The following is a 19,683-nucleotide window of genomic DNA, read 5'->3' as shown; positions in this document are numbered from 1 at the left end:
CCGCGGGCGGAGCCGCCGCCACCCCGGGTCCCGCCGGGTCGGGGCTGCGCGGCTGCGGGAGGCGGAGCCGGGGCCGGGGCCGGGGCGCTGGGGGCGGCGGCGGAGCGGCGGCAGGTGGCAGGTAGGGCCCAACCCGAGGTCGCGCGGCAGCGGTGCCCAGCGGAACCGTGAGCGGAATGTGACTCCTCGCGAAGAAGGGGCTGCTCGGCACGCGTGGAATCGCGTCTGCAGCTGCGGAGGATCCTCGCCGTGCCCAGTGCGCTGGGATCGGCCTCACCTCAGGAGTCACGGCGGGCCTCGGGGTCACGGCAGCAGCACTGGGCCGGCATCGCCTCCCCAGCGCTGCTGGAAAGGGCGGAGTGGGGCTGGTGTGGTGGGAGCCCGTGTGTGGATCCGTGCAGGATCACTTGTGTGACGGGGCTGGTGCCGAGCCCGAGGCGTTGCTGTGCCGTGCACTCGCAGTCGCCCCGTTGGGTCGGTGTCCGAAGCGCGAGGGCTAGTTACAGGCACAAGCCTTGTGTGCGCAGGGCTGCTTTGTGGCTGTAGCTGTTCAGCAAAGCTCCTCTAGCCTGCATCTGACCGTGACGGTCAGTGCCTGGTGATGTTGAGGCCATCCGTTCTCCAGGCAGGCTCTGGAGGCTTCTCATGTGGCTACCAGGCAAATATTTGACATCTGCAACCGCTGTGTCTGGAGGAGCTGTGGCCACTGCTAATTTTCTAGATGTGTGACCACAGCAAAAAGTTGAAAGAGTGCCCTGAGCTGAAAGCCTTCCATTTACAGAGATCTGATCCAATTTCATATCCCCATTCATGCATATAATTGTAGCTATTGTTCTTTTGTTTGGCTTTTTCTTTATATTGGGAAATATAAAGCTTGGCTTTGTGCTGATGCTCAGTCTGCACTAACGTTCACTTTATAGTGGCAGACTTGCATTGCTGACAGATTCAAATTATGCCTAAAGTGTGCAAACAAGTTGCATCTACCTAATTAGGACAAATTAGAAATAAACTGATTTCATGGTGTGAACAGAGCACAGTTGCACTGATTTACTGTTTTCTAAGCTGGCTTCCTCAAACTGTTGAAGGACTAAAGCTTTGTCTGCAGTATCATAATCCTGTGCAGCAGATCAGGCTAGGGAAAAAGAGAAAAAAAAGTGGCTTTACTCAGTCTGCAGATAAAAAAATGTCTTCACGCTGCATCATGTCAGCTCTGTTTTCAAAATATTGGTTTCTTCTACTTAATATTCTAGAACAGTTTCATCACAATATATTATCACAGATTGTTGAAAAGCATTGTTCTGAAATATTTTCAATTTTTTCTGTTGTTTTAATAATGTCTGTTGGAGTACTTAGGTTTAATTCATCTCGATTGACAAGTGTGATGATGCTATTGACTTTTAAATGGCAACAAGAAAAAAGTGAGTTAGCAAAAACCAAAGTTTCATTTAGGTAACTGTTGCATCTAGTGATAGTGTTTTTTACTGGAAGATTGCTTAGTTCTCAGCTTTGGTGGTCGTAAAAATGATTTTGAAAGATCTGCAGTTCATGTTGCATTGTCAGTATCAAATCAAACTCCACAGTGAGTGACTAGCTTAGGCTATAATTCAGTTAATTGTTATTTTATGGCTTTAAATGGTTTATTTTTGCAATTAAAAAGAAAATTTGCCGCTGTATTATTTTTCCATGTGTTCCAGATACTGTTCCTCCGAAGTTCAACATTGACTTGGTTGTAGCACTGCTGAGGCAAGAAAATGCTAAGGACATCTGTGTCATCCAGCTATCTCCAGAAATAAAATACTGTGATTATTTTATAATTGTGAGCGGATTTTCAACACGACATCTTCATGCAATGGCAAATTACATGCTGAAAATGGTAAGACAGTTCTTGCTGCCCTCTCTGGGTTTTGGGAATGGTTTTAAAAGTTGTGAAAGGAATTTCGCCAGGATTGCATATGTAGGAGTGTACCAGGTAAGATGAAACTGATGACGTTATGTAATTTAGTCCTGAATACATCTAGCAAGTAACTGTTTTTCCTTTAGCAGCAGTACACAAAATATAGGTAATATGTTTTAGAAACAGACCTCTCTGTATGTAGAACACTGGGGACATCGCAGTTGGGTGGCTAGAACATGAGTGATGTGAGATGGTGTTGACAATTTATGTCTGCTTTTATTTTCATCCAACAAGCACCACTGCTTTTCCCAGTCATTCAAAATAGCTTTATCTGACTGTTCTCAAACCCTAATCCTTAAATTTTCCATGTTCTCAGGTATATTGTAAGGCTGGAAAAAATACGGCCTCTTAAGAGGCACAGGATCCCCTCATGAGCTTAAAGCAAACTGGTAGTTAGTAGTCACCCTGCTGTGTGTGTGCTGCAGGAGAGGAGAAGCAGCAGCCATCCTTGCACAGAAATCCTGTGCTGTTTGGCTATGGAAGAAAGGGAACTTTTCAGTACAGAAATAGAGGTCAGAATTAAATTACAGATAGATCTTAGGGATGAGGACCAAACTCAGGGAGGGAGAAACTTTATTGCCAGAGAAGAGCCATGCAACTGTTAAAAAGCACAGCATGGGAAATATGAGCAGCCCCCATCTCAGTCAGCTGTCTGTGCTCAGCCTGGAGTTTGCCTTCTCACCACCCACTTTCTTTCCCTTCCTGACCCTGTTTTTCCTTTCACTCCTGGTTTTACTTTCTTCTTTCCAGTCCCATTGGTTTCAGCTGTGAGGCTTGTGGGGGAAAAGGAGAGTGGGAGAGATGGTTTAGCTTTTCAGGGCCTTTCTGAGCAAGTATGGGGAGTTTCTTGTGTTCTCTGCAGAAACTGATGCATCTTTGCAAACCAAAATTTTGCCTTAAGCTGGAAGTTGCGTTAATGTGATTTGAGTATTCTAAATCTAAGTGCTTAATATGTACTCTGTTGTATAACTTGGTAGTCTCGGGAGCTTTACATTTCCCCCCAGACCAGGAGAAATCAATGAATACCACCTACCCTGCAAACACATGGCTGCAGCCTCTGGTGGCTGTAAAATCAGCAACTTCGCAAGGGCAGAGCCTCTTGGGAGACATGGTGTCCCAAGAGGGCATCCTGAGAAACTGGGAAGCCTGGGCAAGTACTTGGGAGTGGCTGAGCTCATCTCACACTGAAAGTTTGCTAGGTAAAAAGTAGCTGAAGCTTAAGATGTAAAGCAGAGCAGGTGCTCCAGAGCGCTGCCAGGCAGCTGTTAAGCTTTAGTACCATTCCTAAACTCTTATGATTTACTCACAGTAAAACACAGAGGTGCTCAGGTATAGCATGAGGTCTTCCTGCTTTGCTTCCAGGAGCTTGTAAATGGCAAAGCCCCACATCCCCATCTGGTTTCATGTTAGAGGAAGAAGCTAACACTTGGCTTTATTGTCATCTGTTCACCTGACACAGCTTCTAAAGATGAGGCTTGGAAACATGTAACAGGTATCAGCCTTTGCAACCTGATGATAGCTGATGGCAGTGCACACAGGGCTTTTTAGCATTTTGAGCAGACTGTTGGAGTCTTTTGAAGATATCTCACAAGCCGTCTTAAAGAAAAGAAGGTAGAACTAGTTCTGAGTTACCATTTTGAAAGTTTTCCGTGCTGGTTTGCAAATTAGGGTCATTACCCAGCAGCTAACATTGTGTGGAACAACCAGGAACAGCTGCATTTTGTGATAATTGCATTCCCAGTGAAGTGGGACTCATTTGCCAGCCAGCCATTGCTTGTACATGTTATTTTGTGTTCTGTCTTCCATGACAGAAAGGGCTGTTGGAGCCATATCTATGGATACTCCTTGTAGAGGAACAAGTAGGTTATGGCCAGGTCTGAAAGTGACCCTACTTCAGCCTCGAGTTGTCAAATTTCTCCAGCTCTGGTGGGTGCTTGGGTTCTTCATGTACTGGCTGGGGAGAGCTGAGCGTCTCAAACCATGTGCTGCATGGGGAGCTACCCACTTTCCCTGGCTGACTGCATGCAGTCCTGCTTTGAGCTGCCCCCTCTCCCGCAGCAGTTCCCAGGTGGAAACCTGTGTGCTGGTCGTGCTTCCCCCCAGCTTGCAGCAAGCGTTGGGCACGTGCCCTCAAGAGACAGGAGGCTGGTTTGAGTGCCTTCCTCATGGCAGGGGATGAAACTTCTTTTTGCCCTGCTCCCTTCCATCTGAGAAGAGAATAAGCTCAGCATCTCCATTTCTGCGTCCTCAACCTGCCAGTGTAAACCACCATTTATTATCGGAAATAAAACAAGGTGGTGGTGGCAGCTGTAGGGATCCAGTAACTGAAAGACTACTGTACGCACTTGTATTTAGTATTCATCTTGATAAAATATACCTACAAAATTCTTGGACAACTGTATGGGAATCCAGAGCATTAGAATTTCAGATTTGAGAAATCTGTGCCTATTTTCCACTACTGCAAGTGTATATTAACCTTTTTCTTTTGTGCAGACCCCAGAACCAACATGAAGTAATCTAACCCATTTAAGCTTTAAAACAACTCAGCAAAGTCAAGCTTCTCTGTTAAGTTTGAGTGCTTTTGAGTAAATGCAAAAGATTTAGTTTTCTGCCATTCATTTTTTTTTCTCAGTACAAGCATCTCAAAGAAGATGGTGGTCCTCATGCTCAGATTGAAGGAAAAGAGACAGATGACTGGCTGTGCATTGATTTTGGTAAATATTTGTGAATCTGACAAAAACAAAGTTTGCATGAGCTCTTTGTTGACAGAAGTATCTCACCATGAACCCTGGTTGCTGTGGAAAGTTCACAATATTCTGCTGTCGGGAATTCCCATTGTTGCTTGAACTCATTGAGATATTAAATGATTTTCCACTAAGTATCTTTGGCACTGAGAAAAAACAGTAGCCACTCTTCAGTGGCTAAAACAGGTCCTAATAAATTGAAGATAACAACAGTGGGGGGAAAAACCAGCTACTTCAGTCAGTTTCCTCAGGTTTCTGTAATCCGTGTTTGGGTAAATGGGGGCTCATTGTACACTGCCTTAGCAGTGAACTATTAAACAGACTTTTTCACTGTCCAGATCATACCATGACATGGGGTTAAACCTCAGTCCTAAGAAATCGAGTTTAATTCTTTATTCTACAAGTGTGAAACTCTACACAAATATAAAAGACTGCATTCAAAAAGCTTTTCTCCTTCACTGCTACTTTTAGAATCTCACACCCTGGCTTGATGTTTTGACCTAAAAGAGTGCATGGATGAGTGAAGAGCACTGCAACCACTGATGTTCAGCCTTGGTTACTTAACTATAATAATTATTGACAGTAGTAACTGAAAATGAATTGGAATTTAAGGGTATAACTACAAAGAAGTGCATTAGATGAACACTGAAATTAACATTCTCTACTGTTTGCACAGAATTAATGAAACCAGAAAAACTTACTACATCAAAGTTTGGACCTATTTCATTGTAAAAACCACCTGTGAAGTATGAGCTACACACCTAGGAAAAATTACTTGGCTTTTGCTGAATGTTGTTGGCAATACAAGAAAGCTGAAAATCCATCTGTCACCTTGGGGGACTCTTTCAAGTAAAATTCCTTTTGACTGTCTTCTGTCCCATAGAAGTCATAATTTCTTTGATTTGGAGTCTGTGATAGTGCCTTATTTTAAAGTATTGTGCCTCATATTTTGTTACTGTAGTCTTGGGAGTCTTTTGACCAATTCCTAACACTGCTTGAGAACTGGAAGCAGCAGCTTAGGAAGGGACCTTTACCAGCTGACATGTTGTATCTATCCATAAAAGGGGTGGAAGACTTGAACTCCTTGGTCAGCTGAAGGTGTAGTAGTTCTTTACTGTTCCCATTAATTTATTGTGAATTTCTGTTCTGTGCAGGTGACATAGTGGTGCATTTCATGCTGCCAGAGACACGAGAAGTTTATGAATTGGAGAAGCTGTGGACTCTTGGTCCCTATGATGACCAGTTAGCACAGATGACTCCACAGTCCCTGCCAAAAGACTTTATATTTGGACTGACTCCTAACAGCAGTGATCATCTTGAGACAAGAACTTAAAGCAGCTACTGCATGGAAAGAGAATGAGTGTGCCTGAGGCATAAGTCTTGGGAACTGACTGAGTAGTCAGTACAATTGATCAGTACAAAACAGTGTTTTTTATTAGATGTGCCTAGGTAGAGTTCTGAACAAGCTAAGGTGAGCAGAATAACAGAATCATTAAGATTGGAGAAAGCCCTTAAGGTAAGAGTCCTTAAGATAAGAGTCCAACCATGAAATGTCAAAGAAGGAGTCCTATCAGAGCTTCCCAGGGGAGCCACTGTCTTAGTGGAGTTTGCAGTGACAAGAATGGGGCAAAGACAGGTTCTTAAGCTGGAAATCATGCTCAGCCTCTAGAGCAATTGTTTTTCTAATATTTTTGAAAGACACCCTATAGTAGCACTGCAAAACAGACTGGAGTGCTGCAAGAAAAAACTGTGAAGTAGTACAGTTGAGATGATGCTTCTTGTGTTAAGCCGTTTGCTTCTGGTCACAATAAAGGAAGTCATGGTCTGAAGGGGGACAGAAAACAGACTGCTGTTACTGAGAATATAAAAGCCAAGAGCAGCAGTGACAAATAAATGTGCTTTGAGTTATCAGAGCAGTAAATCAGTTTTCCAGCCAAGGCAAACCTGGTTTTAATAATAATAAACAAGCCCTGAACTGAAGTGCGTCAATTACTTGTTTTCATGTTAAAGCATTCAGCTCATTCTGCATGTGCAGTTGACTCCTCTCCTAGTTTTTCACTCACCTGCTTTCTGAAAAGGGACGCTGACACAACACACTATGGCAGTGCAAACCTTCAACTCTCTGAAGTGGCGAAAAAGAGTGAAGCTCTTGGTCACTGAGCATTATTTGCTGCTAATGGACTGTTCAGCACTTTCAGAAGTCATTGTGCAGTATGTTCTTAGCATGACTGATGCATGGCCTGATAACCAGTTAGAAGAGCTTCAAGGTGGTAACCAACCTGTGTAAGACAAGATGCTTTTCTCTACTTCAGGGCAGGGGTTTCATCACTGGGTTAGGATCTCTTCCTCCTGGAGAAGTTTGCTCTGCCATGTATCAGAAAGCAGAAACAGGAGATCCTGAGGGTAATCACCTTTTTCTCCCCATAGCCCCACAAATTACTGCAAGCCCTGTCTGCATCTCTGCCCTGCTGTTTGTAATGCTCAAAGTGAGCCTGGTTTTTGTGCCTGTAGCTGTGTTCAGGAGGAAGTATGTGTGCTTGTTTAAAAAAACCCAAACAAACCGAAACCCACTTCTCCCTCTATTTCATGCCATGTTTTCTTGCTGTGTCTAACCTCTGTTCTTTCAGGGATGACTGCCTCCAAGTTCACCTGCTCTTTGATACAAGGCAGCAGATAGTTCTGCAGTTAAGCAAAAGGTATTTTTTAAGTGTAGTTAAGCCATGCGGATGAAACATCTTTGCCCACAAAACAAATATTTTGTTGGGAAATACAACTACAGAGAAAGGTTTTCAAAATGCTTCATGATACTTCTTGAAAGTATCACATGGGAGGAAGATAACCTTGGATGTCTTACAGCCTGATGGGTTCTAAATCAGGCATTTCCTCCTAGGAGGGATGCGTAGGAGTAACTTTGACTCATTCCCTGAAACATTTGCCTTTTACTGCTGCTGTGGATAAGTAATATGTGATGAATAGAGGTAGGTTCAGCAGTCACTATGCCATTATATGAACCCACATTTAGTAACTAGAACCACATACAGTGTCCTATCTGAAAGAGCAGTAACAAAAGGAGTACCTAGAAATAGCAGTAAGAGAGGGAGCAGCCGTGTGAGCAGGCTAGGATTCTTAGAGGTGAAAAGGGGTACTAGTCTGTAAGACAAGACAGAAAAAATGAAAACAGAGGAGACAAAACCCAGTAAAATAAACAAATGTAACTGACTTAACTGCCAAAGCATATTGTGAAAAGGAGTTCTGTGAACATCCACTGGTTGCTATTAAACAATCAGAACTGCCAGCTCAGGGAAAGAACTTGGTCTTCATCCATTTAACAGAAGCATTTCTAATCTCTGCTGAGCTACTGCAATGCCCCAACCACGTTACCTGCCAGCCTTGTGAGACTATGGCCTGAGACTCCCTAGAAGCTGGGACAAAGGAATTAACCCAGAGAACCTGGACGGTCAGTACTGTGCAACACTAGAGCCCTTTTGGAAAGAAAACATTTGGGAGTGATTCCTGTTGGATAGATAGGTGATTTCTGAGTAAAATAAAAATACCAAGCAACTTATGCAATGGCTCTGTAGATTCAGCATTCAGTCCTCCTGGACAGGTGCATGTAGGTTTGGCTCTGTGAAGGATCCCTTGACGAGATGAACAGGAGAAACCACTAAGTGAAACTTTTGTCATAATTTCACTGATTTCCTGCACTGCATCTGAGTAACTTTGTTTTCAAGCAGAGTGTGTGTCCTTCACTTGAGCTAACATCTGTTACAGCCCAGCCTGAGTGCTTTCTCAACAGTTTTTCATGTTTGTTTAAGAATCCTACACCCTAGTGCCATATCAAGCCCAGGCTGTCTTGCACAGCATACATGCTCCAGTTAATGGAAACTGATACAAAGAGCGCATGCCTTGGAAATTGCAGCTTAAGAAGAAAAGCTCTGGAAGGTTAGAAGCAAATAAAAATGTCATGATTAAGCAAATGCTTAAAACAGGGGTTGAGCTGTCACAAATGCACCAGCAGTACAGAGCAAGGCTTGACTTTTTATGTTGCTCAAATGGCAGGGTGCTTGTTCTGAGAAGAAAGCTCGATATTGACGTGGAGAAATGAGCTTACCCTGTGAAATGCAGTACTCTGCAGTGCCTTCTACAGACATAATTTCACAATTCCCTCTTTCTGCTGGTTGACCCCAGGAAATGAGCTATGAAGACAAGTAGGAGGGTGCACTAGTTCAGAAAACAAGTTGGGTTTTCCAATTCTCTTTAAAAAGATACAGAATTGTGTAATTCATGATGCTCCTTCATTCCCCAGCTCCTCCCTCTCACGTGAAAGCATGCACCAGTTAAACATCTGGTCTCATTTCTACTCCAAATAATGTTAATAAGGATTTAATGGAGGGGTGATACCACCTCACTGGCAAGTGGTGTGTCTGGGTGGTCATGGTTGGGGTAAGACACAGGTTGCCAACACTTTTGTTTGCTAGTGTGACTGGTTCTGCCTGTCCAAGCTTCTAGGGCCACATTCATTACAAAGCTTCATCACTCCAAGACCACCCCAGTAAAGACTGGGTAAAAATCTGCCTCCCCTCCCCCCCACCCCACAAAGAAATTACTGCATTTCTGATCTCCTTCATGTTTGCTGTGACAGTCAGGGCTGTCAAGTCCACGTTCCTTCCACAGCAAATCAGCCTAAGCAAATGGTGCAAGGCGAACCATGAACCAAATATTGTCCTACAGACTTGTAGGGCGTTGTTAGATGGAAAGGAGATGAATTACAAGCCACAGAAGTCACTGCTTGGTTTAGGAAGTGCAAACATTGTAACCTGGCTGTCCTAGCAGCTATGGAATACCTGTAGGTTACTGTTCATCCTTATCCAGTTATTACGGACAGAAAACCAGCTTGATCAAAGCACTGCAAACACTCAGGACAGTCTGTCCCTATGCCTCGTTAATTTAAAAAAACACCACACAACTTTATCTGATGATAGGAGTTAAACTCTTTATTCCATTCAGAGGCATCTGGCAAGTAGAGCTGCATTGGGGGGCACATTACAGATGAAAAATGATCCATACTTTGTGGATATTGAAATCATTTACAGTATTTACTTTCTAGCTATTCCCAAATACTCCAAATTACCAAGTCTCAATTGAAAAGAAAAACATGAGATACCATATTAAGTCTAGAAATTTAAGAGAGATGACAGTATTTAAATCAGCAGATGCAAATGCAGCGCCTATCTGTAAAGTAATTTTTAATGGAAAATAATGAAGTCAAATCCTTCTCAAATGTTAAGAAAGGAACGTCCGACTGACTTAAGCCTCAACAAAAATTAAAATGCTATGTACTTTCCATACTTCAGTAATTTTAAATTCATTGTAAGAAAAAAAAATTATCCTAAAGGCTAGATGAAGGTCACTGTCAAAAAAGGAAAAGAAACTCATTTTTCTTTGCTAAAACTAGAACATAAGTTTGTGGTTTTTAAACCAATTAGTAAAGAAGAGATGCAGGAAAAACACTTCAGACCATTTTCAAAATTATCTAATCTGTACAACAATGATCTTTGGGAAAATTATCTAGTCTATGTAGTAATGCCTCTATTTCAACATGAACCTAAGAGGTAGATAACAAAATGATGAAACAAATGTTTTTGCTCGCTGTGCCCCTCAAATCAGTGCAGCATGGTGATTCTGATCATCTCATGCACAAAAAAACATCACAAAAAAAGGTTCAGAGGTAATAGCATGGCTCTGTCGACCACACACACACAGGCGCGCACGCGCACACACACACACACAGCAGTCTTTATGCACCATGTGTTGCCACATTTTTTTTTTCTTAAACTGAGGTAGACTGAAGTTTATTGTAGAAACTTGAATGTGTCACTATTACCACAATCATCATTCAAATTACATTTGGAAATTAAAAAATTTGGTAACTTTCCTGTTATCCCTGCCTTTTGACATTTTTTTGTTCTCCTCTAATGGTTGGTTGCAGAACGTGCATAAATCCTGCTGCATCTATTATAAGCCAGGCTAGAGAGGTTGCTGTTTTGTTTGTTTTTTTTCTTGTAATCATTTTCAAAACCTTCAAAGTGGCTTAGTGTGGCCCATAACAGCGGCTGGATATGTAAACTTAGCCTTTCATTATCTTTCAATGTGATCAAACACTGTTTGACCTTCCCCCATCGTGGTAACTGAAAGCAGTATGATGTGATCTGCAGACAGCAGAGACCCTCCTGGCCTCAAAAATGCTCCAGCAGATCAAGTGTTCTATCAAACTGAAGATGAAGCTTGCTCTTTGAACAAAATGGCAAAGTCCAAATGGGCTGCAAATGGTTAAATGTAGCATTATTAGGTAGTGATGGTCAAAGGCACAAAGGGTTCATGCATTCAATCAAGTAGCACAAAAAAAAAAATTCAGCCTCTTGCAGCCTTCTAAATTTTTCCCCCAACCCCAGCCTCTTGCCATCACTTCCTTGTCCTGTTCCCAAAAAAGTACCGTCACAAACTTTTTCATCCCATCTTAAAAGAAAACTAAACGGCATTGCTGCTATCAGAATGTTGGCATCATTCACTATCTTTTGAACATTCACTGAATTTTTTTTTTAAACAAATGATGGTGTTGAAGCCCTCAGGAAATCTGAGGCTGTGTTTTTTTTACCCACCTTACTCCCATCAGCCAGCAGCTAGAAGTGCTCTACTATATTTTTCCCCGATAAGTCTGTAGTACTCCTGGCTGGTGGCTGATCAAATTTTAATTTTTTTTAAAAAAATAAAATGCTCAAGAACTATTAGCTTTATAAAGTATACAAAATACCAAAAAAAAAAAGCAAAAAAGGAACAATTTCTCATTGAGGTACTAAATGCCTGAGGTAGTTTAGTAAAATGCATATTTATCTTTTTATGCCCTGGCCAACACCATTCAACACTTCCCTTAGGTTATTCATGGCAGTGTTATGTAAAAATGCAACCAAATTCTTTTTAAAAAATGCCACTTGTTTCAACATTGGGACTAACACTTAAACTCTTGTCAATACCCTTGCTCTAACCCTAGCCCACCCGCAATCCCACCCTCCAAATGTGTTTCTTCTTTTACAACTGGACCTATAAGAGCAATGCCTTTTCTTTGTTTTTTTTGTTGGTTTTTTTCTTTTCTTTTTTTTTTTAACCAGTGAACTCAGAAGAGAAAGCTTCATTAAACCAAGTTCTAAAATTGTTGGGGAATAATAAGAACAATAAAAAAGACTAACGAGTTTATGTTAAATTGTGAGAATAGAACAAAAGGGAAGTGAAGGGGTCCTTATTTTAAAGCTGGGTTTCAAAAGTTTGAGAGAGCCTAAAGAATACATTCTCAGAGACAGCGTTCAACGGTTGCCTGGTCCTCGAACAGGTGATTGGCTTGGTGGATCTTCTGCATAAATCTTCAACAGGTGCTCACCACCTGTCTCTCGTCGCACAGTCTGTCTTTGGTCTGGCATCTGTCTCTGATGGGCCATTTCCTAAACCTTTATTTCCGTCTTGGCTGAGGCTGTCCGCTTTGCAATGTTTTTTGCTGTTGCTGCTGCCTTCTTACCTGAGCCAGTATTTCCTGAATTTTTCTCTGAGCAAGCTGAAGGACACAAGAAGAAACAACCCATCATGATGCCATGCTGCAGTGACTGCTGTTTACAACCAACAAGAGATGCTACTGGGATTAAGAAAATCTGGAATAACTAAATCCCTAGTACCGACAAGCTTACTTGTTAATTAAAATACACTTGGAATTAATCATGAAGTACAACCCAAATTTTAATTTTACTTCCCTTTTCACCTACCACAAGTACTCGCATGGTCAGTTTTCAGATCTGTTATATAGAAAGCATGAGAATAGGGAGATGACTACCAATGTTGAGATTACTGAAGCTACAGCCTGCATTTTACTCCTCAGGAAATACTAATCTTTTATAAGAACCACTGTTTTAATAAAAGAGCGTACAAATTTTTTATACACTGGGATATCCAGAAGGTCAGACTTACACGACTGCCCACCCACCTGATCTCCTTTCTGAACTATAAGCCACCTGTAGCAAAGTATCAAAAGAAATAAGTCTGAGTTAAGTGAAGGAAGGAATCTTGTGATCATTTTATTTATGATATTAAATCAACAGATTGGGCAATGGGGACCAATTACATATATGGGTGTGGTTCTTTCCAGATACTATGGGATGGCTTGTGTCTCTGTTCCTTCTGAATTTCAGCCCAATCACAACTTGGATTTTCTTTTGCTTTGAAAGTTATAGCAGTGCCAGAGCCTGCATAAATTGACTGAAGAATTTAAGGAGAATGTTTTGCATATGTAAACATGCAGTATTGTTATAAATCTCTCTCAAAGGCATGAGGAAAGTTAATTGCAGCGAGACAACCAGAAGAGCCTGGCAAGCAGTGCTTTCTGTATCCTGAGCAGAAGTCTTCCATCCCTTGGCTCCTGCACATTGCTATAAAAGAAAGACCATGGAAACATCAAGGCAATACAGAAAATCACTGCAGTCCTCCTACCTGGCATGCATAGAAGTGACCAGTTATTTTCACAACCACCTGATCATTTTCATCAGGTGTCTGGTCACGAGGGACTACAACTTCTGCACTTGTCAAGTTTTGAAGCTCATTTACCTATAAACAGATAGTACAAGTCAGAAACCTCTAAACTAACAAATGTTATACAACCACCAAGCCTCAAAGATACCAACCACTGAAACATCATCCTCTAAGCTACATTTCTAAAAACCCCTCACTAACAGAAAGCATCTTTATGCAGCAGCGTGCACTCTGCAAGATGAACCTCTTGTGTCTCTTAACATAAATTAGCACCAAGTCCTCTGGGTTTGTAGAAGTGTTTTAAAGACTAAATACAACACACAGAAGGTGTTAAATACATGACTTAAAAAAAGCAAATAGATGCCACAGTATTTACAGTTGAGTTTAAAAGTGTAAGGTCAGAAAAATCATATAATAAAGGGAAGAAAAATGTCAGAGTATTTACACACTTTTCCTTCAAAAACCTCCACAAGATGGAGAACTTTAGACTGAACAATGAAACGTTCTGTTTGTTCGAATTATTTTCAGCAGCTTATCAGGCTTCCATAGTGTTAAGTAGAGGTAATGTTAGAGTCTTTGTCTCATTTACACTGATTTTATTTTAGAAATGCTTGTCATTGTGTAATTAATGTTTTAGATGAACAGCTTCTCAGACATGTTTGTCCTCAAACCTCTTACCACTGGAAGTAGTGGAAGAGGCCACACTGCCTCCTGACACTTAACCTACAGACCCTGTTGCACTCAGGATGGACACCCAAGACTGAACCATGTCTTTGCACATATCATCTAGCTCCTGACTTAACACCATGTGAAAATACTAGAGCACCAGCACCTCTTGAGGATTGAAAAATCTCAATTATGTTATTTTATACAACCAAATGAGCCTAAGAAATGCCATCAATTTAATTGAAACAAAGATGGATACACGTTTTTGTAATATTGAGGTCTGAACATGTCTTAAATTCCTACCACTTATTTAGAAATTAAATAAATCATTTTAAGATTGGCTTCAACTCCACAGTAGAAGAAAGGAAAACTTAACAAGCACACCTAAGAAAATAGCTCCCGCTTTAATGTAACATCAAAGAATTAGTTTGGCTAAAAGTTTAAGCTTTATGTATATATACACACCAGAATATGAAACATAACTGAGCAACACGGAGTTTTATTTCAGCTACTTACTGTTTTGCCTCCTTTACCAATAACTCTACCAGCAGCATAGGATGGCACTTTTATATGAGCCTCAAGTTTCACTTCTTCTTTAGGTCCAAAGAAATTTTCTTCTTTAAGTTTTCCATAGATTCTCCCTTGAGCCTGCAAAATTGCTTTCAGTTAGAGAATGGTCTTCTTGGAATCTAGTTAACATCAAGAAATTCCACAGAAAGGAGACACAATCCTGACATAGTGTTTTCCCTAATAAATATACTTTTTTCTAAAAGAAGTCTTTGTACCAAACTAGGAAGTACCACTGTCTAACTTTAAAGATTGCTTGGCAAACCAGGGAACCACACAGCAATTTAACAGGGATCGATATTATTCTGCTTTTCATAGAAATATTGCTTTTGAAAGAGACTATTGCATTTCTGTAAAGAGTGGTGGAGACAAGAACCGTCAGGCTGAAGTTTTTTATTACACCCAGAAGCACAAAATGCAATTAATTGACTCAGAAACCCATTCTTTTAAGGATGCAAAACTAAAAAAGCCACAACACCCCCAACAAGTCATGGGATAAAGACTCCAACTGGAGCAAAAAGCTTGCTTTTACAATCCATTACAACATATTGTTTAAAAATACATAACTTAGCACTTTCTTAATTTCCCAAAGTAAAGAGTCAAACTGCCCAGATCTAAATAGTACCATGGGAAAAGTATTATTCCAACCAGCACACAGTTCCTTTTTCTGGGAAACACACAAGTGCCAGATAGCAAGAAGAATGTCCGCTGAGAGAGTAAGGGGGGTTTTTTGCTGATTTTTAAAATCTGCTGATTTTTAAACACATCTATTTCCTTATTCACAGCAGTTCATCAGTGAATTAATGAGAAATGGTAACCAGATCTTCTACTCTGTGGCTCCTAGATGCTTCAAAGGAGCTCCCATTACTGCCAAATTATAAAGAAAGATGGGATATGGACTTTTTAAAAAAAGATTGTAGATGGTCTTCCAACATCTCAAATCTTTCTGTTCTTGAGAAGGTCTTTAGGAAAGGAAACAACCTAACTAGGCTGCAAGCTCCTTCACAGTTTTAAATGGTGGCTGAAATATGTTTTCTACACTAGATCCCACTTCACTTTCATATATCCCAGATCCAAGGCAACAGAGTCATGCATGAATAGTGGTGTCAGAGGGATGCCTGAACTCTAGGGAGCACTGCAGGAGAGGCTCTGAACAGTGGCATGTTTCCTTCCCATGGTCTTGCTAACAACTAATCCTGCACACTGCAACATCCTCAGGCTGCAGCAGCTGAGGAAGAAAAGGATGCAGCCAGTGCAGCTACCGTGGACGTGAATCACAGGCAGCAGAACACAATGGAGTAAGGAAAGGATGCCAAAGTCACACACTCTGGGATAGCACTGCCTCTCCAAGAGCTCATTACTCATTTGAGCAGCAGCTATTCCCTCTTCAGGTTGTTGAGCACCAGCTTACATTCTTGGTGCCCCAACAACCACTGTCCCAAGAGAGGAGACCCTTCTTAGTCAGTTTAAGGAGAGCACAAACACTGTGTGGACCTGGCTGTAAGGCCAGCTTCAGGTTAACAGTGGTGATAAAAGGGAAGACTGAGCTCTGCCTCAAAGAGCAGCTAAAAGACTACAAAGGTCAGGAGCTGAATGAAGCCCCAAGGGATAATCCCTTTCCTTCATAAGACCAGCATACTCAGCAGCATTGACTGTGCTACTACATTAATGCACCTTTGCAAGCAGAGCCCAGGTGTAAAGTAGTGACTGATGGATGTGGTTTTAACCTATGTATGGGTTGCAGAAAAAGGACACTTTCCTCCTTGCATGATCCAGGTTGGAGAGAAGAGCTGCCAGAAGAGCTCTGTGGGACCCCCAGTTTATCCTGGGGAATAAACCTGAGGGCAAGCCTTTGTCTACATGAAAAGTTAGGATAAGGGAAGCCCAGATTTCCTTTGGCATGCTACTCCTTGAGGGTCAGTCCACTGATACCTGATGAAAAGGAGTAGCCAGTATATGACTTTGTGTTGACCCCAGTCCATGAGAGTACACAATATGTGAAACATCCCATGTGGCCAAGCCCACATGCACACAGAAAATATCGAGGAGACAGAGCTTCAAAGACATGCTTTGCCTTCAGTAGCATCTCAAATGCATATGGTAACTGAGCAACAATCCCAAATGCATCTAATTTTTTATTACCACTACAAAATACCTGCCCTGATAATTTTCCAAAAATCCTAAAGGCATTATTGAAACTGATACCCCTGAAGTTTGTGCACCTCCTTCTTGCAAGATGCCCTAAAGCAAGAATACAAAGTCAAAAATGAGAACAGGCAAAAAAAATTATGCCAGGGTATAAACTCTCAAGTGACTTTCTACTTGCTCCAGGCCTCATTCTGTGAGGATGCCAGGCTGCTGCACTGAGCTGCCTGCATCACTCCTAGCACAGTCAACTCCCTTTGGGGTGACTACTTTTATCCCTTGATGTTTCAGGCAAAAGGGCACTCTATAACTTAATTTGAACACAGAGGGGATAATCAAGTTGATTATCTCCTTATAGTTGTAGTGGAAAAACAATTAGAAATCTTGCATTTATCTTAGAGCTACCCAAAAAGCATTTTCCATTTTGCACAAAACAGCAACCTGGGAAGACTTGATTTCATCTTGTCAGCTTTGTTATTTCAATTAAGCACACAAAACTGTTGCACATCTTAAGACAGATTAAAAGACTCAACTCAAAGGTGCTTGTAGATAGAAGAGAAATTTAGGAATGTAATATTTTTATGCTAGACTTGATTCTTTCTTACATGAAACACCCACCAGTTTTCAGGTGACAAGAATGTGGCCTCTAATAGTACTGTATTACTCATATTCCTATGAGACACCTTTCAGCAAAAGGAAAGCAAAACCCAAGCGTTTACTAAAATTCTGAATAAAGAGTGCTTGGAACCAAGAGTTTTGTTTTCAGTACTGTCCCTTATGGTCCAAAGGCCACTACATACTGACAAGTTTTTATATGTTTTACCTTGAACTGAGCTTCTGGAGGTCCAGTGATGATAACCATTCTCAGCTTAGCATCTGGTCCTTCAGCAGGGGCAATCTAGAATGGATAAACATAGCTATTGGTTGTGTTTATGTCTTTTGAAGGAATAGTTTAAAGCTACCTCCTCCCCACTTCAGTCTCACATTCTGTTCAGGAGTGAAAAATTATTCGTTACAGCAGTAGCATCACACTTCAGTCATGACGGGTTTGTTCTCTTTAAAGTGCATTAATTAGCTGTAATGAAATATGGAGAAACTGCCTAAACCACCATAAGCAAATTTACTTCTGAAAATTAAAGACACAGCCACATATGGCAGAATCCCACATGGCATTTTCATGTGGCTATGAGTGATGTAAGACATGTAGCCTTCAAAAAGACAAATCTGGTTAATAAACTGAGATTCTCATCCCTACCCACCCCACTAGCTTGAATAGTCTTTCTAACAAGCTTTGCTCATTAGCAAAAGCTTGCATCCCTTCCCCTGAGAACAGAAGATCACTTTACTGTTGTAACTAATCGGATCCAAAACATTCCTCTATACCGGACAATGTGTGACCCAAATAAAAATTAAGCTCCACCAGAGCTGAGACAGAGACGCCTGTAGGGTCTTTAGCAGTTCATGTCACCACAACAGTAAGATTTCTGTGGGTGTTGTTCTCAGACTCCAGTGGCATTGAATAATTCAAAGTAGCCTCTGACATTCCGAATGAATCTTTTGTTTATCACAACTGACATTTCCATTGTTGCATCTAGTATTACATAGCTGCTGTTGAATGAGCAATATATTAAACACTACAGAATTTCATCTCAGCTGTTGGCAAGGGATGTTATTCATATTTAACAGCTGTAGTTTATTTCAGACAAATTACCAGTCACCAGGCATCATTTTCACTAAAGAATTTTGCTAAGGAAAGTTTATAACATTATTTGTATTGTACCCTAAGATGGAGAAGGCATTATATACTAGTTGTCTGGTTTGCATATCTATTTTTCATTATTTATGAATTCCAATTGGATATATCTAAAAATACACATAAATTTTACAGCAGTACATTTATATGACACGATGTGGTAAGAACAAACAGACTAAATCCATTCAATTCTTTGGAACGAGTATTTTAGAGGGGCAAAATTTCAGGGCATGTTTAGAGCAGCTGACTGAACAGAATTCAGCCTGACAATTGTCTTTCGTGTAAAGTGGACATTGTGGTTTGTCTCAGTCTCCTCTTGTTTTCTGGATGAACACCAGCACCTTCATTAAAATTTTAGGAAAAATATTTTCCATCAAGCTTTCATTATGTCTTATATGTGTCTCAATGTTCTGGGACATATCTTGCTTTGATTTTCTCTTAGAATATCCTGTTCTCAGAAGCTGGGGTAAAATATGGCTGAGGGCTGCAAAAGAAACATATACCAACTAACATTTCAATGTCTGAAGGGGTAAACCAAGAGAATTCTGTGTTAATTTTGTCTGTCTGCCCTTGGAAAAAATAGTTATAGACATACAAATAATATACAAGTGGTGAATTTAACTTCTGAGATTTAACATCTTTACATTCCTAACCAGAAAACAACCAATCTTCTATATGCCAAGCCACAAACGGACAACTTGATACACTCAAACCCCATAAGGTTCATCTTTCATCAGGAAGGGCTGCTCTGGAAAGAGTTTATAACCAAGGAGATGACAATGGTTCACAACAGGTCCCAACAGTGTAGCACAGGGTGGGCAGCAGGAAACTGAAATCTCTGCCTGTCTCTTTTGCTGCATAATTGAGTCTGCTGGAGTCCCACACTGAGCCTGCATTGCTAAGCAGTGACCCCCAGCACTGGGTCACAACCTGAGCTCAGCAACAGCCACGTGCACCTCTGAGGTGACAGCCTGAACACTGCAGCCTCATACAGAAGCCCCGTGCATCTGCGGGTTGGTCTTACATCATGGCCAATGAGTTTCACCAGATCTACAAAGCTCAGCATGAGCACAGAGAGGATGCAGGAGGATGTAAAGTGCTTTCAGCTGTAACAAGCTACAGCACAACTCAAAACAAGCATTATGCAGACTTACTTCCTCCACAAAGTATGGTTACTGCAGTTTCGCAAGTAAAAAGTTACTCAGGCAGCACTCCCTCCAACTCTTAGCTAAAAGCACAGATTCCTTGATTCACAATTTATTATTTCACTCCAACATTATGACAGG

At 41.2% G+C, this 19,683-nt stretch overlaps 2 protein-coding genes across 3 annotated transcripts in view; one reads left to right on the top strand and one right to left on the bottom strand.

The window, feature by feature from the left end:
• Positions 1–6: 6 nt before the first annotated feature.
• MALSU1 (mitochondrial assembly of ribosomal large subunit 1) lies at positions 7–6,678 on the top strand (the record flags this gene model as incomplete). Its single annotated transcript, XM_042043363.1, has 4 exons — positions 7–121; positions 1,695–1,873; positions 4,587–4,668; positions 5,853–6,678. Coding segments are annotated over 4 exons (555 nt in total), but the record flags the coding sequence as incomplete, so codon positions are not given.
• Positions 6,679–9,674: 2,996 nt separating this feature from the next.
• Positions 9,675–19,683, bottom strand: part of IGF2BP3 (insulin like growth factor 2 mRNA binding protein 3) — a 113,215-nt gene continuing 103,206 nt past the window's right edge. For both annotated transcript variants that reach the window (XM_042043360.1, XM_042043362.1), the window contains 4 exons: positions 17,468–17,542; positions 14,449–14,580; positions 13,228–13,341; positions 9,675–12,301 (listed from right to left, as the gene is read on the bottom strand). In XM_042043360.1, coding sequence (XP_041899294.1) covers positions 12,200–12,301; positions 13,228–13,341; positions 14,449–14,580; positions 17,468–17,542 — 423 coding nt within the window. In that variant the 3' untranslated portion in view covers positions 9,675–12,199. The remainder of the gene's footprint in view (positions 12,302–13,227; positions 13,342–14,448; positions 14,581–17,467; positions 17,543–19,683) is intronic.

This window comes from Corvus kubaryi, unplaced genomic scaffold (assembly GCF_017639235.1).
Source record: "Corvus kubaryi isolate FWS band 111438036 unplaced genomic scaffold, C.kubaryi_AGA036_p1.0 37398, whole genome shotgun sequence".
NCBI classification, from domain to species: Eukaryota; Metazoa; Chordata; class Aves; order Passeriformes; family Corvidae; genus Corvus; species Corvus kubaryi.
Note: the sequence above shows the minus strand (reverse complement) of the source record. Positions and strands in the feature narration are given on the sequence as shown.